This window comes from Chiloscyllium plagiosum, chromosome 3 (genome assembly GCF_004010195.1).
Source record: "Chiloscyllium plagiosum isolate BGI_BamShark_2017 chromosome 3, ASM401019v2, whole genome shotgun sequence".
Taxonomy (NCBI): Eukaryota; Metazoa; Chordata; class Chondrichthyes; order Orectolobiformes; family Hemiscylliidae; genus Chiloscyllium; species Chiloscyllium plagiosum.
In genome coordinates, this window is record NC_057712.1 from 101,703,509 (window position 1) to 101,717,754 (window position 14,246).

The 14,246-nt window shown below is 39.0% G+C and overlaps 1 protein-coding gene across 1 annotated transcript in view; it reads left to right on the forward strand.

Annotated features, from left to right (window-relative positions):
* Positions 1-14,246, forward strand: part of LOC122548393 (pleckstrin homology domain interacting protein) — a 168,308-nt gene that overhangs the window by 108,399 nt on the left and 45,663 nt on the right. The window contains exons 15-19 of the mRNA XM_043686970.1: positions 3,984-4,127; positions 6,809-6,888; positions 8,884-9,118; positions 9,303-9,422; positions 13,921-14,028. Coding sequence (XP_043542905.1) covers positions 3,984-4,127; positions 6,809-6,888; positions 8,884-9,118; positions 9,303-9,422; positions 13,921-14,028 — 687 coding nt within the window. The remainder of the gene's footprint in view (positions 1-3,983; positions 4,128-6,808; positions 6,889-8,883; positions 9,119-9,302; positions 9,423-13,920; positions 14,029-14,246) is intronic.

The following is a 14,246-nucleotide window of genomic DNA, read 5'->3' on the forward strand; positions in this document are numbered from 1 at the left end:
AATTTTTATGTTGTACAGTAAAGTCTAGGGTCATTAATTGATAGCGGGGAGAACCGGGCTCCTAATTCTGAGTCCTGGAGAACTCCACTGTGAACTATCCTTCAGTGATTAGAACATAGAACATAGAAGAATACAGCGCAGTACAGGCCCTTCGGCTCTCGATGTTGCGCCGATCCAAGCCCACCTAACCTACACTAGCCCACTTATCCTCCATATGCCTATCCAATGCCCGCTTAAATGCCCATAATGAGGGAGAGTCCACCATTGCTACTGGCAGGGCATTCCATGAACTCACGACTCGCTGAGTAAAGAACCTACCCCTAACATCTGTCCTATACCTACCCCCCCTTAATTTAAAGCTATGCCCCCTTGTAATACCTGACTCCATACGTGGAAAACGATTATCACTGTCGACCCTATCTAAACCCCTAATCATCTTATACACCTCAATCAAGTCACCCCTAAACTACCTTTTCTCCAATGAAAACAACCCCAAGTGCCTCAGCCTTTCCTCATACGATCTTTCTACCATACCAGGCAACATCCTGGTAAACCTCCTCTGCACCCGTTCCAGTGCCTCCACATCCTTCCTATAGTATGGCGACCAAAACTGCACACAATACTCCAGATGCGGCCGCACCAGAGTCTTATACAACTGCAACATGACCTCAGTACTCCAGAACTCAATTCCTCTACCAATAAAAGCCAGTACGCCATATGCCTTCCTCACCACACTATTTACCTGGGTGGCAACTTTCAGAGATCTGTGTACATGGACACCAAGATCCCTCTGCTCATCCACACTACCAAGTATCCGACAGTTAGCCCAGTACCCCATCTTTTTATTACTCTTACCAAAGTGAATCACCTCACACTTAGCTACATTGAACTCCATTTGCCACCTTTCGGCCCAGCTCTGCAACTTATCTATATTCCGCTGTAACCTGCCATATCCTTCCTCACTGTCTACAACTCCTCCGACTTTCGTATCACCCGCAAACTTGCTCACCCAACCTTCAAACCCCTCCTCCAGGTCATTCTACCATGGGGTACCTTATCAAACGCCTTACTAAAATCCATATATACCACATCTACCGCTTTCCCCTCATCAACCTCCTTCGTCACCTTTTCAAAGAATTCAATAAGGTTTGTGAGGCACGACCTGCCCTTCACAAAACCATGCTGACTATCCTTGATCACATTATTCCTATCCAGATGTTCATAAATCCTATCCCTTACAATTCTCTCTAAGATTTTGCCCACAACAGAAGTGAGACTCACCGGCCTATAGTTACTAGGGTTATCCCTACTCCCCTTCTTGAACAAGGGGACCACATTTGCTAGCCTCCAATCTTCTGGCACTACTCCTGTAGACAACGAGGACATAAACATTAAGGCCAATGGCTCTGCAATCTCCTCCCTTGCTTCCCAGAGAATCCTAGGATAAATGCCATCAGGCCCAGGGGACTTATCTATTTTCACCCTTTCCAGAATTTCCAACACCTCTTCCCTACAAACCTCAAAGTCATCCATTCTACTTAATTGTGACTCAGTACTCACATTGACAACAATGTCCTGTTCCTGAGTGAATACTGACGAAAAGTATTCATTCAGTGTCTCCCCAATCTCTTCAGCCTCCACACGCAACTTCCCACTACTATCCTTGACTGGACCTATTCCTACCCTAGTCATTCTTCACAGATACCAACTAGATAAATAAGTAAAGCACTGGTAACGAAATGAACTGAGCCTAATCAATTTTTGATTTGGCAGTTTTCAAGATCTTTTCAAACTGTAGCTTTGAAAACAGTAACACCATCTAGCTCTACGTTAGATTTCTGAACTTAATTACCACTGTCACATGGAAACATCTTCTAGGTGAGTGGTTGAACACACAAAAATATTGCCATTCCTGAATTTCCCTGGTTTGATCCGCATTCCAACATATTCTCTTATTATACACCAATTAAAGCCTGTGCCTTCTTTTAAAAGCATGGGTCCGATTTTCACATAGAACCATTTGGAGCCACAAGCAGAATATTAGCAATACAGGCCAGATATATTTTGCATGACACCATTTGGCCCAGGAACAGAGGTGTTAAGCAGATGGCTGTGTTGACTGTGTATCTATGGCATGAGGTTTTGTAAACGTCATTTTGAAAATTTCTACCAGTGCTTTTTTTTTGAAAAAGGCAAAATTGGAGTGGGCGAGGTACAGGAGCAACAGCTGATCTGTTCTTAAAGCCACTTTCCCTTATATTTACTCACGTTATGTAAATGTTTTAGGCTTATTATTTCCTCTTATTAGAAAATGTATTTTTACGATGGAAGTTATTTACCACATTAGAAATCTGAATCTATCCTCACCTCATGAGAACTGCAACTTTGTTCAGAGTCTAGTTGGAGGTAGAAATGATTATATTAAGTTAATCTGCAGCAATACATTACCATAAAGATAGAGGAGCAGAATTAGGCCATTCGACTCATCTGCTCCACCATTTGATCATGGCTAACATGATTCTGAACCTCCTCCCCATAATCCTTAATCCTCTTACTAACCAATGTATCTGTCTTAAATTCACTCAATGTCTTGGCCTCCACAGCCTTCTGTGGCAATGATTTTAATAGGTTAACCAGTCTGGCTGATGAAGTTCTTCCTCATCCCCTTTTGAAGAATTGTCCCTTCACTCTGAGGGAATGCCCTCAGGTTCTAGTCTCTCCTACTAGTGGAAACATTCTCTCCTTGTTCGCTCTATTTATCCCCCCCGAAACAAAAACAGAAATCACTGGAAGAACTCAAAGGACTGGCAGCATCTGTGGAGAGAAATCAAAGTTAATGTTTTGGGTCCAGTGACCATTCTTCAGAGCTAATTTTAGCTGGGAGAAGGTTGGTGTATATATACTGATAGTGAGGAAGAGGGGAGGAGTAAGGATGGTTGGAGAAAGAGAGTTTCCATCCCTTCCTCCGTCCTCACTATCAAAGGGACCAAACACACCTTTCAGGTGAAGCAGTGATTACCGGCACTTCACTCAATCTTGTCTACTGCATCTGCTGTCCACAGTGTAGTCTGCTATACATGAGGGAGATGAAACGCAGACTAAGTGATTGCTTTGCAGGACACCTACGTCTGTGTGCAAAAATGACCCTGAGCTTCCTGTTGCCTGCAACTTCAACACACCATGTGTTCTCTCGCCAACATCTCTGACTTCGGCTTGCTGCAGTGCTCCACTGAAACTCAGTGCAAGTTGGAAGAACAGCACCTCATTTTCCACCTGGGAACTGTACAACCTTCTGGACTCAGTGTCGAATTCAACAATTTTAGGGCCTGAGCACCTTTTCCCATGTCCTTAACCCAACCCCCTACACACCAGGCCTTGTCATCACATTGTCAGCCACTAATGATCCCCATTTGCAGCTATTCATTCTCCCAGGCTGACATTTACCCTTTCCTTTGTCTGCGCAACTGTTTTTCTCTCTCTTTCTGGGGTCCATCCCCAACTATTGTTTACTCCACCCGCTCTTACCACTCCACCTTCATCATGTATATATAATATATATCCAACCTTTTCCAAGCTAAAATAAGTTCTGAAGAAGGGTCACTGGAGCTGAAACATAAATTCTGTTTTCTTTCCACAGATACTGCCAGATCTGTTGAGTTTTTCCAGCAGTTTCTGTTTTGGTTTCTGATTTCCAGCATCCACAATTCCTTGTTTCTTTTCCTCTCAGTATTCTGTAAGTTTCAATGATGTATCCTTCATCCTTCTGAACTCCATCGAGTACAGATCCAGGGTCCTCAACTAATCATATCACACTTTTTTTTACTGTATAATAATCTAAACTTATGAAACTTAGTTATTCAATTTGTATTGAAAAAGGAATAGAAAAATATCAGTATGATTTTTTTCTTGCATTTTTATTTTGAAAAACATCTTAGAATCGATTCTGTTCTAATATTCTGCTTTGGCTACGTTTTGTTTTCTAGGTGCATTCCTATGAACGTTTGCAAGAAAGTGGAGAAGGGAAGAAACAGAGTCGCCAGAATATACACAATTACTGCACACGATCGGCAATGGATGATGGGAGTAGAAGTTTACCACAGAATGTTGATTACAACAGCTCTTCAGAGGTGAGTTTTACAAAGAACATAAAGTATCTTATTCTATAATTGTGTTTAGACTTACATTTTAATCAATCTCTATCTCTGTAATATGGTTTACTGCAACTAAAATTTATTTACAAATGTATAACATCTAAAAATGTAAACATATATTTTGTACAGACATATGTATGTATATAGGATAACATTTGCTGCTCAAAGCACTTTGCATAATGAAGTGCATTGACTGTTGCTTTGTTCAGCTTAAGGTATTTTCTTTGCACACCCTCCGCAATGAATTTTGGGCACGTTTTGCCGAATTCTTATTCTGTTGTCTTCGCATCTTTCCTAGCTGCACAGACTCTCCCATCCATCTCTATTTGGCCCCTCCCTTCTGACCTTTCGCCTGCACTTGACCTTTTCATTAAAAACTGATGTGACATTGGATGTCTTACTTTTCTCTGCTTCCCTCGCCGACTCTGATCTGTCACCCTATGAACTTGATGCACTCTGTTCTCTCATAACCAACCCTGACTTAGTTAACAATCCTCCTGATAATAATAGCGTTATTGTCATCTGCTGTGCTGATCCTTACTTTGCAGGTGCTGAGCATTAAGCCCTGACACACTTTCTCCCCTCTCCCCCGGTCATGATCCCACCACTGAATGTCAAGCTATTTACAGGACTATTACTGACCTCTTCTCCTCTGGAGACCTCCACTCCACAGTTTCCCACCTCATAGTCCCCCAACCAAGCACAGCCTACGTCCACCTCCTTCCCAATATCTACAAACAGCACTATCCTAGCAGACTTATTATTTCAACCTATTTATGCCCCTCTTAACTTAGTTCTTACTGTGCTGGCTCTGTTTTTCACCCTTGTTCAGTCTCTTCCCTCCTGGACCTGCTACAATGTTCCAGTGAAGAATGATGCAAGCTTGAGCACCAATGGCACCCCATTTTCTGCTTGGGCATCTTACAGTCCCCAGAATTCAGCTGCAACTTCAGAGCCCAACCTCATGAAGTCAGTCCTCCATTTTACTTGCATTCAACACACCCCCACCCATCCCATCTCCTCTCATGAGCTCACCTTGCATATCATAGTCTGTAGAATCCCTACAGTGTGGAAACGGGCCCTTCAGCCCAACAAGTCCACACTGACCGTCCAAAGAGTATCCCACCAAAACCCATTCGCTTTGCTCGTGACCAAGAAGACTCATTTTCATCCTTGCAGACTTTTATTTTACATATCTTTCATACAAACTAGCAACCCCATTGTTCTTTGCGCTGGGTCTCCACACCCCTCGTTCCCCTTTTGCTCCACCTTTTCCTATGTTAAATGTATAAAAACATTTTCCGATCCCTTTCAGCTTTGAAAAAGAGTCATACTGGACTCCTATACATTAATTTTGTCTCTTTCCACAGATGCTGCCAGACCTGCTGAGTTTCTCCAGCATTTTCTGTTTGTTTCAGATTTCCATCATATACTACTTTGTTTTTATTCTGTTTTTCTTTGAATCTTCTCGATAACCTCCAACTATTACATTTGCTGTACGCTCAGATGTATTCCTCCTTATTGTGATTATTGAACTGACTTGTGCCAGCTTCTGAGATCTGACTATAATCAATACTTTGTAAATTTAATATTTGGTTTTATATTGTCAGAAGCTAGATTTTTATGGTAGGGGTCTTATCTATTATATCTGTTGCTGCATTGAAGTTATTTTTAGCTAGGCATCTCATTGACGTCTTTTAAATTGAGCTGAATTCCTTACCAAAGAGAAATATTTGGAAATATTGGAGTAAAATGTTGTTATGTTTTATCCCTGTTATTTGGATATGGGTCATAGAGTTGTGCAGCTTGGAAACAAACCGTTTGGTCCAACTCATATAGATATCCTAAATTAATCTAGTCCCTTTTGCCATCATTTGGTTCACATAACTTTGAAATATTTTGCATTATGAAGCATGACCAAGTCTTTGTATGTTCAAGCCTTTGCTAAAATTTGTTAGTATCATTTTGAACTATGCCCCCAACCTTCACTTTTTGTTCAAATGGTTAAACTGTCTTTGGAGGCAGGTCAGGCACTGGCACCTCTCACAGTTGGTAAAGTTGAGACATGTTCCTAGGGACATAACAGTACTTGCCTTCTGACAAATCTAATGAAGAGAATGGGTGGAGAATCTTTGCAAAGTAAAAATCGAATTGTATTGAAAATTTATTAAATAAAGACTTGTGGCTTTTGTATAATTATGAACTTTTTTTAAAAAAAAAAGTGGTTTTAAAGCTGTACTAGGGGTTACCAACCTCTGTTTTTGAGTATATTATTTTGGCTCCCTCCCGCATCCTAGAACTGCGATGTGTTCTACTGCGTGTGAGAGGGGCGAGAAGACACAGAGAGGAGAGGTAAGTACCTCCTCTTGCTGTTATAACTAGGACGTTTTGGAAAAAAAAAATGTATGTTTCGACTTTATTTTGTGTATGGGCAATCATAAGAGTCCCATCGCACAACAATTTCTGAACTTGTGTGTGACCATTTATGACTTCAGATGCCAACACTTTCAAAATTTTATCATTAGTACATTGCATCTGACTCGTCTTTGTATTTCTAAAATGCATGTCATTACTGACAGCACTAGGAATACATATTGTGTGAAAATCCTTCAATTATAGAAATATATGTCTTCAGTAAATTTGATTTTAATTTTTAGGAGGCTGAAGTCTGTGCTGTCAATGGTGTGACATCAGAAGAGGATGGGGATGCCTGGCACAATGAAAGCAGCAGCTCTAGGCAAGTCATGTTTTAAATGATTTTCTTTTTTAATTCTTAATGATAAAAAATGTGTTTACTCGTGTTGTCTGCTTGTTGTGATGCAGAGAGTTCCAGAATCAAGGCCTGTACCAAATTCACAAGAATTTGTGGGTTTAATAAATTTTTGTTCAAATATGTAAAGTAGGCAAACTTAGCAGAAAGCTGGGAAGAAGAGTGGCTCGTTTGCTGTGAAACATGCAGATCGGTTTCAAGCCGTGGCAGTACCTGACTTGTTACTGTTTAAAAAACAGGACTTGTGCTAAGGAGCCATCCTGAAACAAAACTTAACAGATACCCAACCTCAGTTGCCAGGCAGTACGGCACAGTTAATACTCAGTCATCACTGAGAATGTAAAAACATCTCTCCTTATGCTTTTCAGTTAGTCCATTTCATTGTTTTTTGTATTGGTTCTCTTCCCCTTGATATTACTTTGTATTTTTCCACATTATTGTTGGCTAGAGAATAAGTGGGAGGTTTGCCTAGATGTCTGGAGAATGATGCCAACAGCAGAGGTTCAACCTCAGTACTGTCTATTTAATTGCCTCACCTGCTCTTCGCATCAAGTGGTGCCTCTCAGATTATATTATACGTTATGTTACCATTGGCTTTTCCTAATGGGAAAAGATGCTTATGGCCCTTTGTGGATTACAATATGTTACCAGTAATAAATAAGTGCCTCCAGATTAATTGGGTATTGTAATTTATGACCAGGTCAATTAATAAGAATAAACAAGGCTATAAATGTTGCTCCCAAGACATTTTGCTCGGTCACTAGGTGTGAATTTCAGGTATGAATGATGTTGTATACTCCAGGAAACAAAAAATATATTTGTTTTATTAAATGCAAACACTTTGTCTGCAATGTGCATTTAATGTCGTTCTTGGAAGGTTAGGATAATGACATTAGGAGTATTCGTATTTCAAGTTATAAAAGATGTTCATGTAAAACTGGCATCCATGCTATTGGAAAGGTAGGGACTAGCAATTATTTAGTGCCTTATATGACATCAGGTCATCCAGGAGTATTTTACTTTGGTCATCTGACTTTCTACTGATTTGTGCTTCCTGACCTTCCCATTCCCCAAACCTCCATCTACTTTCTTGCTGGCCACATCCTTTTCCAAACCATTGTGCAAGGTTTGGAAGATGAATGGCAAGAGGCAGGAGGCCACCTACATAGTAACAACATTATTGAGTTTCAGAGTGAGCGATAACATTAAACAGCCAATACAGTATGTCCTCACTTTAAGTTACTTCATTGTAATTTTGATTTAACCTTGTGTTTTTAATCGGCTCAGTATCTGCATTTAGCTTCATGGATTTGCAGCTTTAGCATTGTTTCATGTGTTGATATGTACCAGTTGATACCTTGTTGGAATAGCCTCAAGCAGAAAGAGTCAGCAGAAGGGCAGCAATAACTGGGAGAGTCAGGAAGTGGAACAGGTTGCTCCAAAATGGAATCAATTGAGACGTAGCAACAAGGATATTGTAGCAACAACATTTAGCTTCATGGATTTGCAGGCTTAATATAAATGCTGGGCCCATTAAAAACACAAGGTTAAATCAAAACAACTTAAAATGAAGTAACTTAAAGTGAGGATGTACTGTTGCTTAATGTTATCGCTAAAAGTTGTAACCACACACATAATGCACGTGCACCTGTTAAACTTTCTAAATTAGCTGTCTATGAAAAGTGAATGATAACATGATTATGATTTGCTAAAAGGTTTGCTTGTAACACCCCAATCTAAATTATTGTGAGTTGGAACATTTGGGCTGCTGTATTTGCTTTTCTGGAGGAGACTGTGTATAAATTAAGTAGTCTGGAGGAGATATCTATTGAGTAATGTGTGAAATGAAAAACAGAAAATGTTCGAAGCATGTAGCACATCATTCAGTGTGTCAGAAGACAGAACCAGAGTTAGCGTTTCAGATCAATGGCCTTTTCATTTATTTTAGTTCTCTGTTTCTAGTGATTATTCAAGTGACTATTCCGACTGGACTGCCGATGCTGGAATTAACCTTCAGCCACCAAAAAAATCTTCAAGGCAGCAAGCAAAGAAAGCTGTTAGCAGTTCGGAAGATGAAGGGGAAAAAGAAAAAGGGAAAGAAAAAGAAATAAAGAAAGAAAGGAAAAAACATAAAGAAGACAAAGATGGCACTGCAACTCCAAAGATAAGGAGGAAACCAAGGGAGAAAAGAATAAAGGTGATGACTTACTTGGAAAACTTTTCTTAGTCCCTTCAGTAGAACAAAGTAGAACTGGTGAGGAATTAGTTCATGAGGGAATGTCAGTTCAAAGTTATTTATGATTACTGGTGCAGTACAGAGATCATTTGTAAATGATTTCACTAAACAAGTTTAATGGATAGAAAATGTTGTTATTTTCCAGAGACCACCAGCTGGTGTCATACCGAAGCAAGGGGAGACACTGGAAGAGTGGCTTCCACCAGTGTGGATTACTGACACTATGCCCAGGCGTTGTCCTTTTGTACCACAAATGGGTGATGAGGTATTATAATTTTCTATTTCTACTGTCATGATAATGGCCTACCTTTTCTTCAACGTGGGATGCATTTGTCCTGGTTGGTTTTGTTAACCTCACTGTCACGGTGATGGAAGATTCTTCCAGTTTTATTAATCTTCCTCATCTTTGCATTTTTTAATGTTCATTTGTTGTGCTTTGTTCTGAGAAGTTAATATTTGGTGGTTGATCATAATCAAAACGCAAATGCCCTGTTGATGATGTAATATCTGAAAGTTTTGTAGTTTTTTCCCCTTTTGCCATTGTTCTTCTATAATCTGCCAGCATACAAGCCCCTATTGGGAGTGGGCTATAGACCTACTCTAGACCAGTGATGGCTGATAGAAAATGTGCAACTTCTTTATGTCAAACTAAAATGTTTATGTTGATTTGATTTTAAAAAATGCATTGTCAGATTAAGAAATCTACACCATATTTAAATATCAAGTGGGACTATGCCTCACAATGGTAATGGTGAGTGAGTGTATAAAAGAAAGTATGACATTAAAAAATTTCTGGAAATACTCAATAGCTCAGGCCACCTCAGGTTGAGCTGACCTGAAGTTTTGTTGGAGTATATTTCCGCTTTTATCTAATTCTGATTGCTAATGTCCTCAGTAATTTGATTTTGTATTGTTGTAGTCCTGCAAACAAATTTCCATTTTCTTCCCTTTTCTTTCTAGCATGGAAATCCATCTGAGGATGGCTTATGCCAGTGTTTATTCTGAACTATATTGATTACATGGGATAAACAATTTAGGTTCCCTTTACTTACCTAAGATAGGTGTACTACTGTTGGCCAGCAGTACAGCAAATCATGCCAAGGAATTTGCTTCATTAAATTCATCACTATTATTCAGATATTACAAATCTTTTCACTGTCAATTCTGGGAGAGAACTGTGCACATGTACACTTACTTATAGAGGGACACCATTATTGCCACTTTTAAATCTGAAAAATATTGGTGTTTCATGTAAAATTCAAATTCAAGACTTTTTTTGTATACACTGCAGTGCTTGTCCAATTAGATTTCACCAGTGAAACCGTCATTTTTATTGTAGATGTTCATTGGGCTTTCAGGATTTCAGGTTAAATTCTGTCTCAAATAAGAAACATTTGAAAGATAGGAAGCAACAGTACCAGAGAAATTATGTCAGAATGGGGAAAGGATTGAAAAGAATGCATCAGAATATGACACAAATATAAGTCACCTGGAATCAGAATTAATGCAAAAAGCTAAAATTTGGACATGTATCAAACTAAGAGAAGTGGTGGAATTGGAGAAATTAATTTAGAAATTGATGTTGGACCAGATATGGAAGTTTTCACTATAATGGCAGATGAAACTTAATTCAGAGAAATGTAAAGAACTGCAATAAGAATGAAAAAAAAAGTTGCCACTTAACTTGGAGTGAGTCTGAAATAGCTGAAGGTGAACCTGAAAGAGATCTAAGAATCAATAGCCAAATGAACAGTATTTAACATAACTGGCATTTTGAACAACTTGAGCTGTTATGAATGGGGTCAAAATTATAATTGACTGTGAAGTAGGTGTGTGCTCCAGAATGAATTCTACATTAACCACTGGATATTACTATTCTAGGCTTGTCTCTGTACAAATTATTCTTTTGCAAGATTTTTGTTTTGAAATCTGACTGACTGTGTGGAGTTTGCATGTTCTCCCCGTGTCTGCGTGGGTTTCCTCCCACAGTCCAAAGATGTGCAGGTCAGGTGAATTGGCCATGCCAAATTGCCCGTAGTGTTGGGTAAGGGGTAAATGTAGGGGTATGGGTGGGTTGCGCTTCGGCGGGTCGGTGTGGACTTGTTGGGCCGAAGGGCTTGTTTCCACACTGTAATGTAATCTAATCTAATGTAATCTAAAAATCAAAAGTACTTTTCCTTTCTAAGTTTGCTTTAAACCCATTTATGTACCTGGTTTTCGAGGAATTATGATTCTGCAATTTGTAATCATCTCTATAGACTGATACAAGAAATAACTTTTTTATCAAAAGTCTCCAATTTTTTCTGTGCTTAGGCCTCATAAGCACAAGGCTACTGAGGTTTTGGTAGAAGTTGGAGTATTCCCCTGCCCAATTGGGAATATCCATTGCCTGCTACAAGTTGGAGGTACTTAATCACTGATTACCTGAGCCACACGTTCTAGCTTATATCTTACTTTCCAATACAGACAAAGTAGTTTCATGGTGCCATGAGAAAAATGCCGTCTGCTTTTGATGTCTGAATACTATATATGAAAAATGTTTTTCAATGAAATAAGAGAGTACATCAGGTATTATAAAAGTAAAACATTTGAGGATGGTGAATATAGCCCAATGAAAATAGGCAGAGGAATTTATTAGCTATTGTATAAAATGATTTACAGCTTGATAAACCTATTTCTCAATGGTTTCAAGAACAGTTCAATCAAATGGTATATTGCCCTTTATCGCAGGAGGATCTGAGTTCAGAAGTAGGGATATCTTACTGAAGTTGTACATGGCCCTTGGTGAGACCACACCTGGAGTATTGTGTACACTTTTGGCATCCCTATGGAAGAAAGGATGTATTTGCCACAGAAGGGGTGCAGTAAAGGTTCATGAGGCTGATACCGGGAATGACAGGACTGTCATGTGAGGAGAGATTGGTTTGACTGGGTCTGTATTTTCCAGAATGAGAAGAAATTTGATTGAAACATGTAAAGTTCTAATGGGGCTGGACAGATAGATTGCAAGGAGGATGTTTTCCTGTGTTGAGCCGAGAACTAGCGGAGACAGTTTCAGGATACAGGGTAGACCATTTTTGATTTGATTTTGTCACATGTACTGAAATACAGTGAAAAGTTTTGTTTTGCTTGCTAACCAGACAAAACATACCTTACATAAGTCCATCAGGGTAATAGAACAGAATGCAGAATATAGTGTTACAGCTACAGAGAAGGTACAGATAAAGATCAACTCTAAGAAATGAGGAGTCCAACAGTGGGGAAGAAGTTGTTCTTACATCTGTTGGAACATGTGTTCAAACTTGTGTATCTTCTGCCCAATGGAAGAGGGTGGAAGAGAGTATAAGCGGGGTAAGAGGAGTCTTTGATTATGTTGGCTGCCTTCCTGAGGCAGCGAGAAATGTAAATGGAGTCCGTGGAAGGAAGGCTGGTTTTGGTGATGGACGGACAGAAATGAGGAAATATTTCTTCACTCGGAGGGTAGCGAAGTTGTGGAATTCTCTACCACAGAAGGCTGTGGAAGTCAACTCACTTGAATGTATTCAGTAAAGAGATGGATAACGTTTTGGACTTCAAAGGTATCATGAAGTATGAGGGAAAAGAATGTGGCATTGAGGTAGAGGATCAACCATGATCATATTGAATAACAGAGCATATTCAGAAGGCTGAATGGCCTACACTGCTCCTAGTTCTTGTATTTCTTTAAGAAATGAAGGAGCTTGATTAAAAGTTAAATGTTAATAGTGCGGACCACAAATGTCCTGAACTTGGTACTGTCTAGGCGGTATTGTTCAGAAAGGCAGTGAGGATAAAACAGTCCAAAGAACTGTTGATACTGGAAATCTGAGTTATTCTGTTTCTCTCTCCACAGACACTGCCAGATCTGCTGAATTTCTCCAACAATGTCTGCTTTTGTTTCAGATTTTTAGCAATCACAGTTCTTATATTATTTTATTCTTATGGTCTTTCTGATTGATATTACTAGTTAGTTAGTTAATACCAAATTCAGAGCATTTGTGGTCTACACTATTCTCCACAGATGCTGTCAAACCTGGTGAGTTTCACCAGCAATTTTTGGTTTTGACCATAGGGAATACTTGGTTCAGAGAATGGAATTGCTGGGTTGTTCTTTTGAGGTTGATGCACATTGCTTTGTTAGATTTTGTTTTGGTACTGGATTTGATTTGGTGTTGCTTGATCTGTTATTGCACATCTTATCTGAGAAACTGTTGCATTTCTCAGTACTAATACCTGTCATCTTGAGGAACACATAACTTCACCCCCACCTTAAAAAAATGTGAGAGGTCCTAACTGTGCTCACCTTTCTATTATATTGATTCCAATATTCAAATGAATTATTTCATGCTCATAATTATGTGAATTATGCATGCGTGATTGTCTCTAGTTTGATTTATAATATATGTGAAAGCAGAATTATTTTTCTGGTGAATATAAATTTTTTAAATCATCCTGTCTATGTATTTGTGCTAAAGATAGCATTGTTTTCTCATATCTAATTTCTGTATATGTAGGCTTTAGAATAGAGATAAATTCACTTATAATGGTTTTGTAATATTGCATATCTCACCTGACAAATTGAGACATTTTCATTGACCATGGTTGACTTGTTATTCATTGGCCCAGGAATTTTTCATTACTGTTTGCACTAAATCATTATTTTGTAAGATAATGTGATTCATTTATACTTGTGTTCTTCGGTGAATAGCAAGCTTGGTACAATATTTTTTATGTTTGAATTCTAGGTTTACTATTTTCGACAGGGTCATGAAGCCTATGTTGAAATGGCTAAGAAGTTAAAACTTTTTCGCATAAATGCTAAAAAGCAGGCATGGCACAAGATGGATTTACGGGTAAAGTATTGTCAGAGTTTGTCTAATGAAAGTTGCGTTTTAATTTTAGTTCTAGTCAACAGGTAACATTGATTAAAACACTAGTTTTCCTGAGAATCTTGAAGAGCGGGATTCTTTTGTGAAGTATCTTCTGTTGGTAATTGGGAGTATTAGTTCACTGTCTTGGCTGAACATACACAATGGTAGATTACATCAGGGCTCCGTCAAGGCTGTGCTTT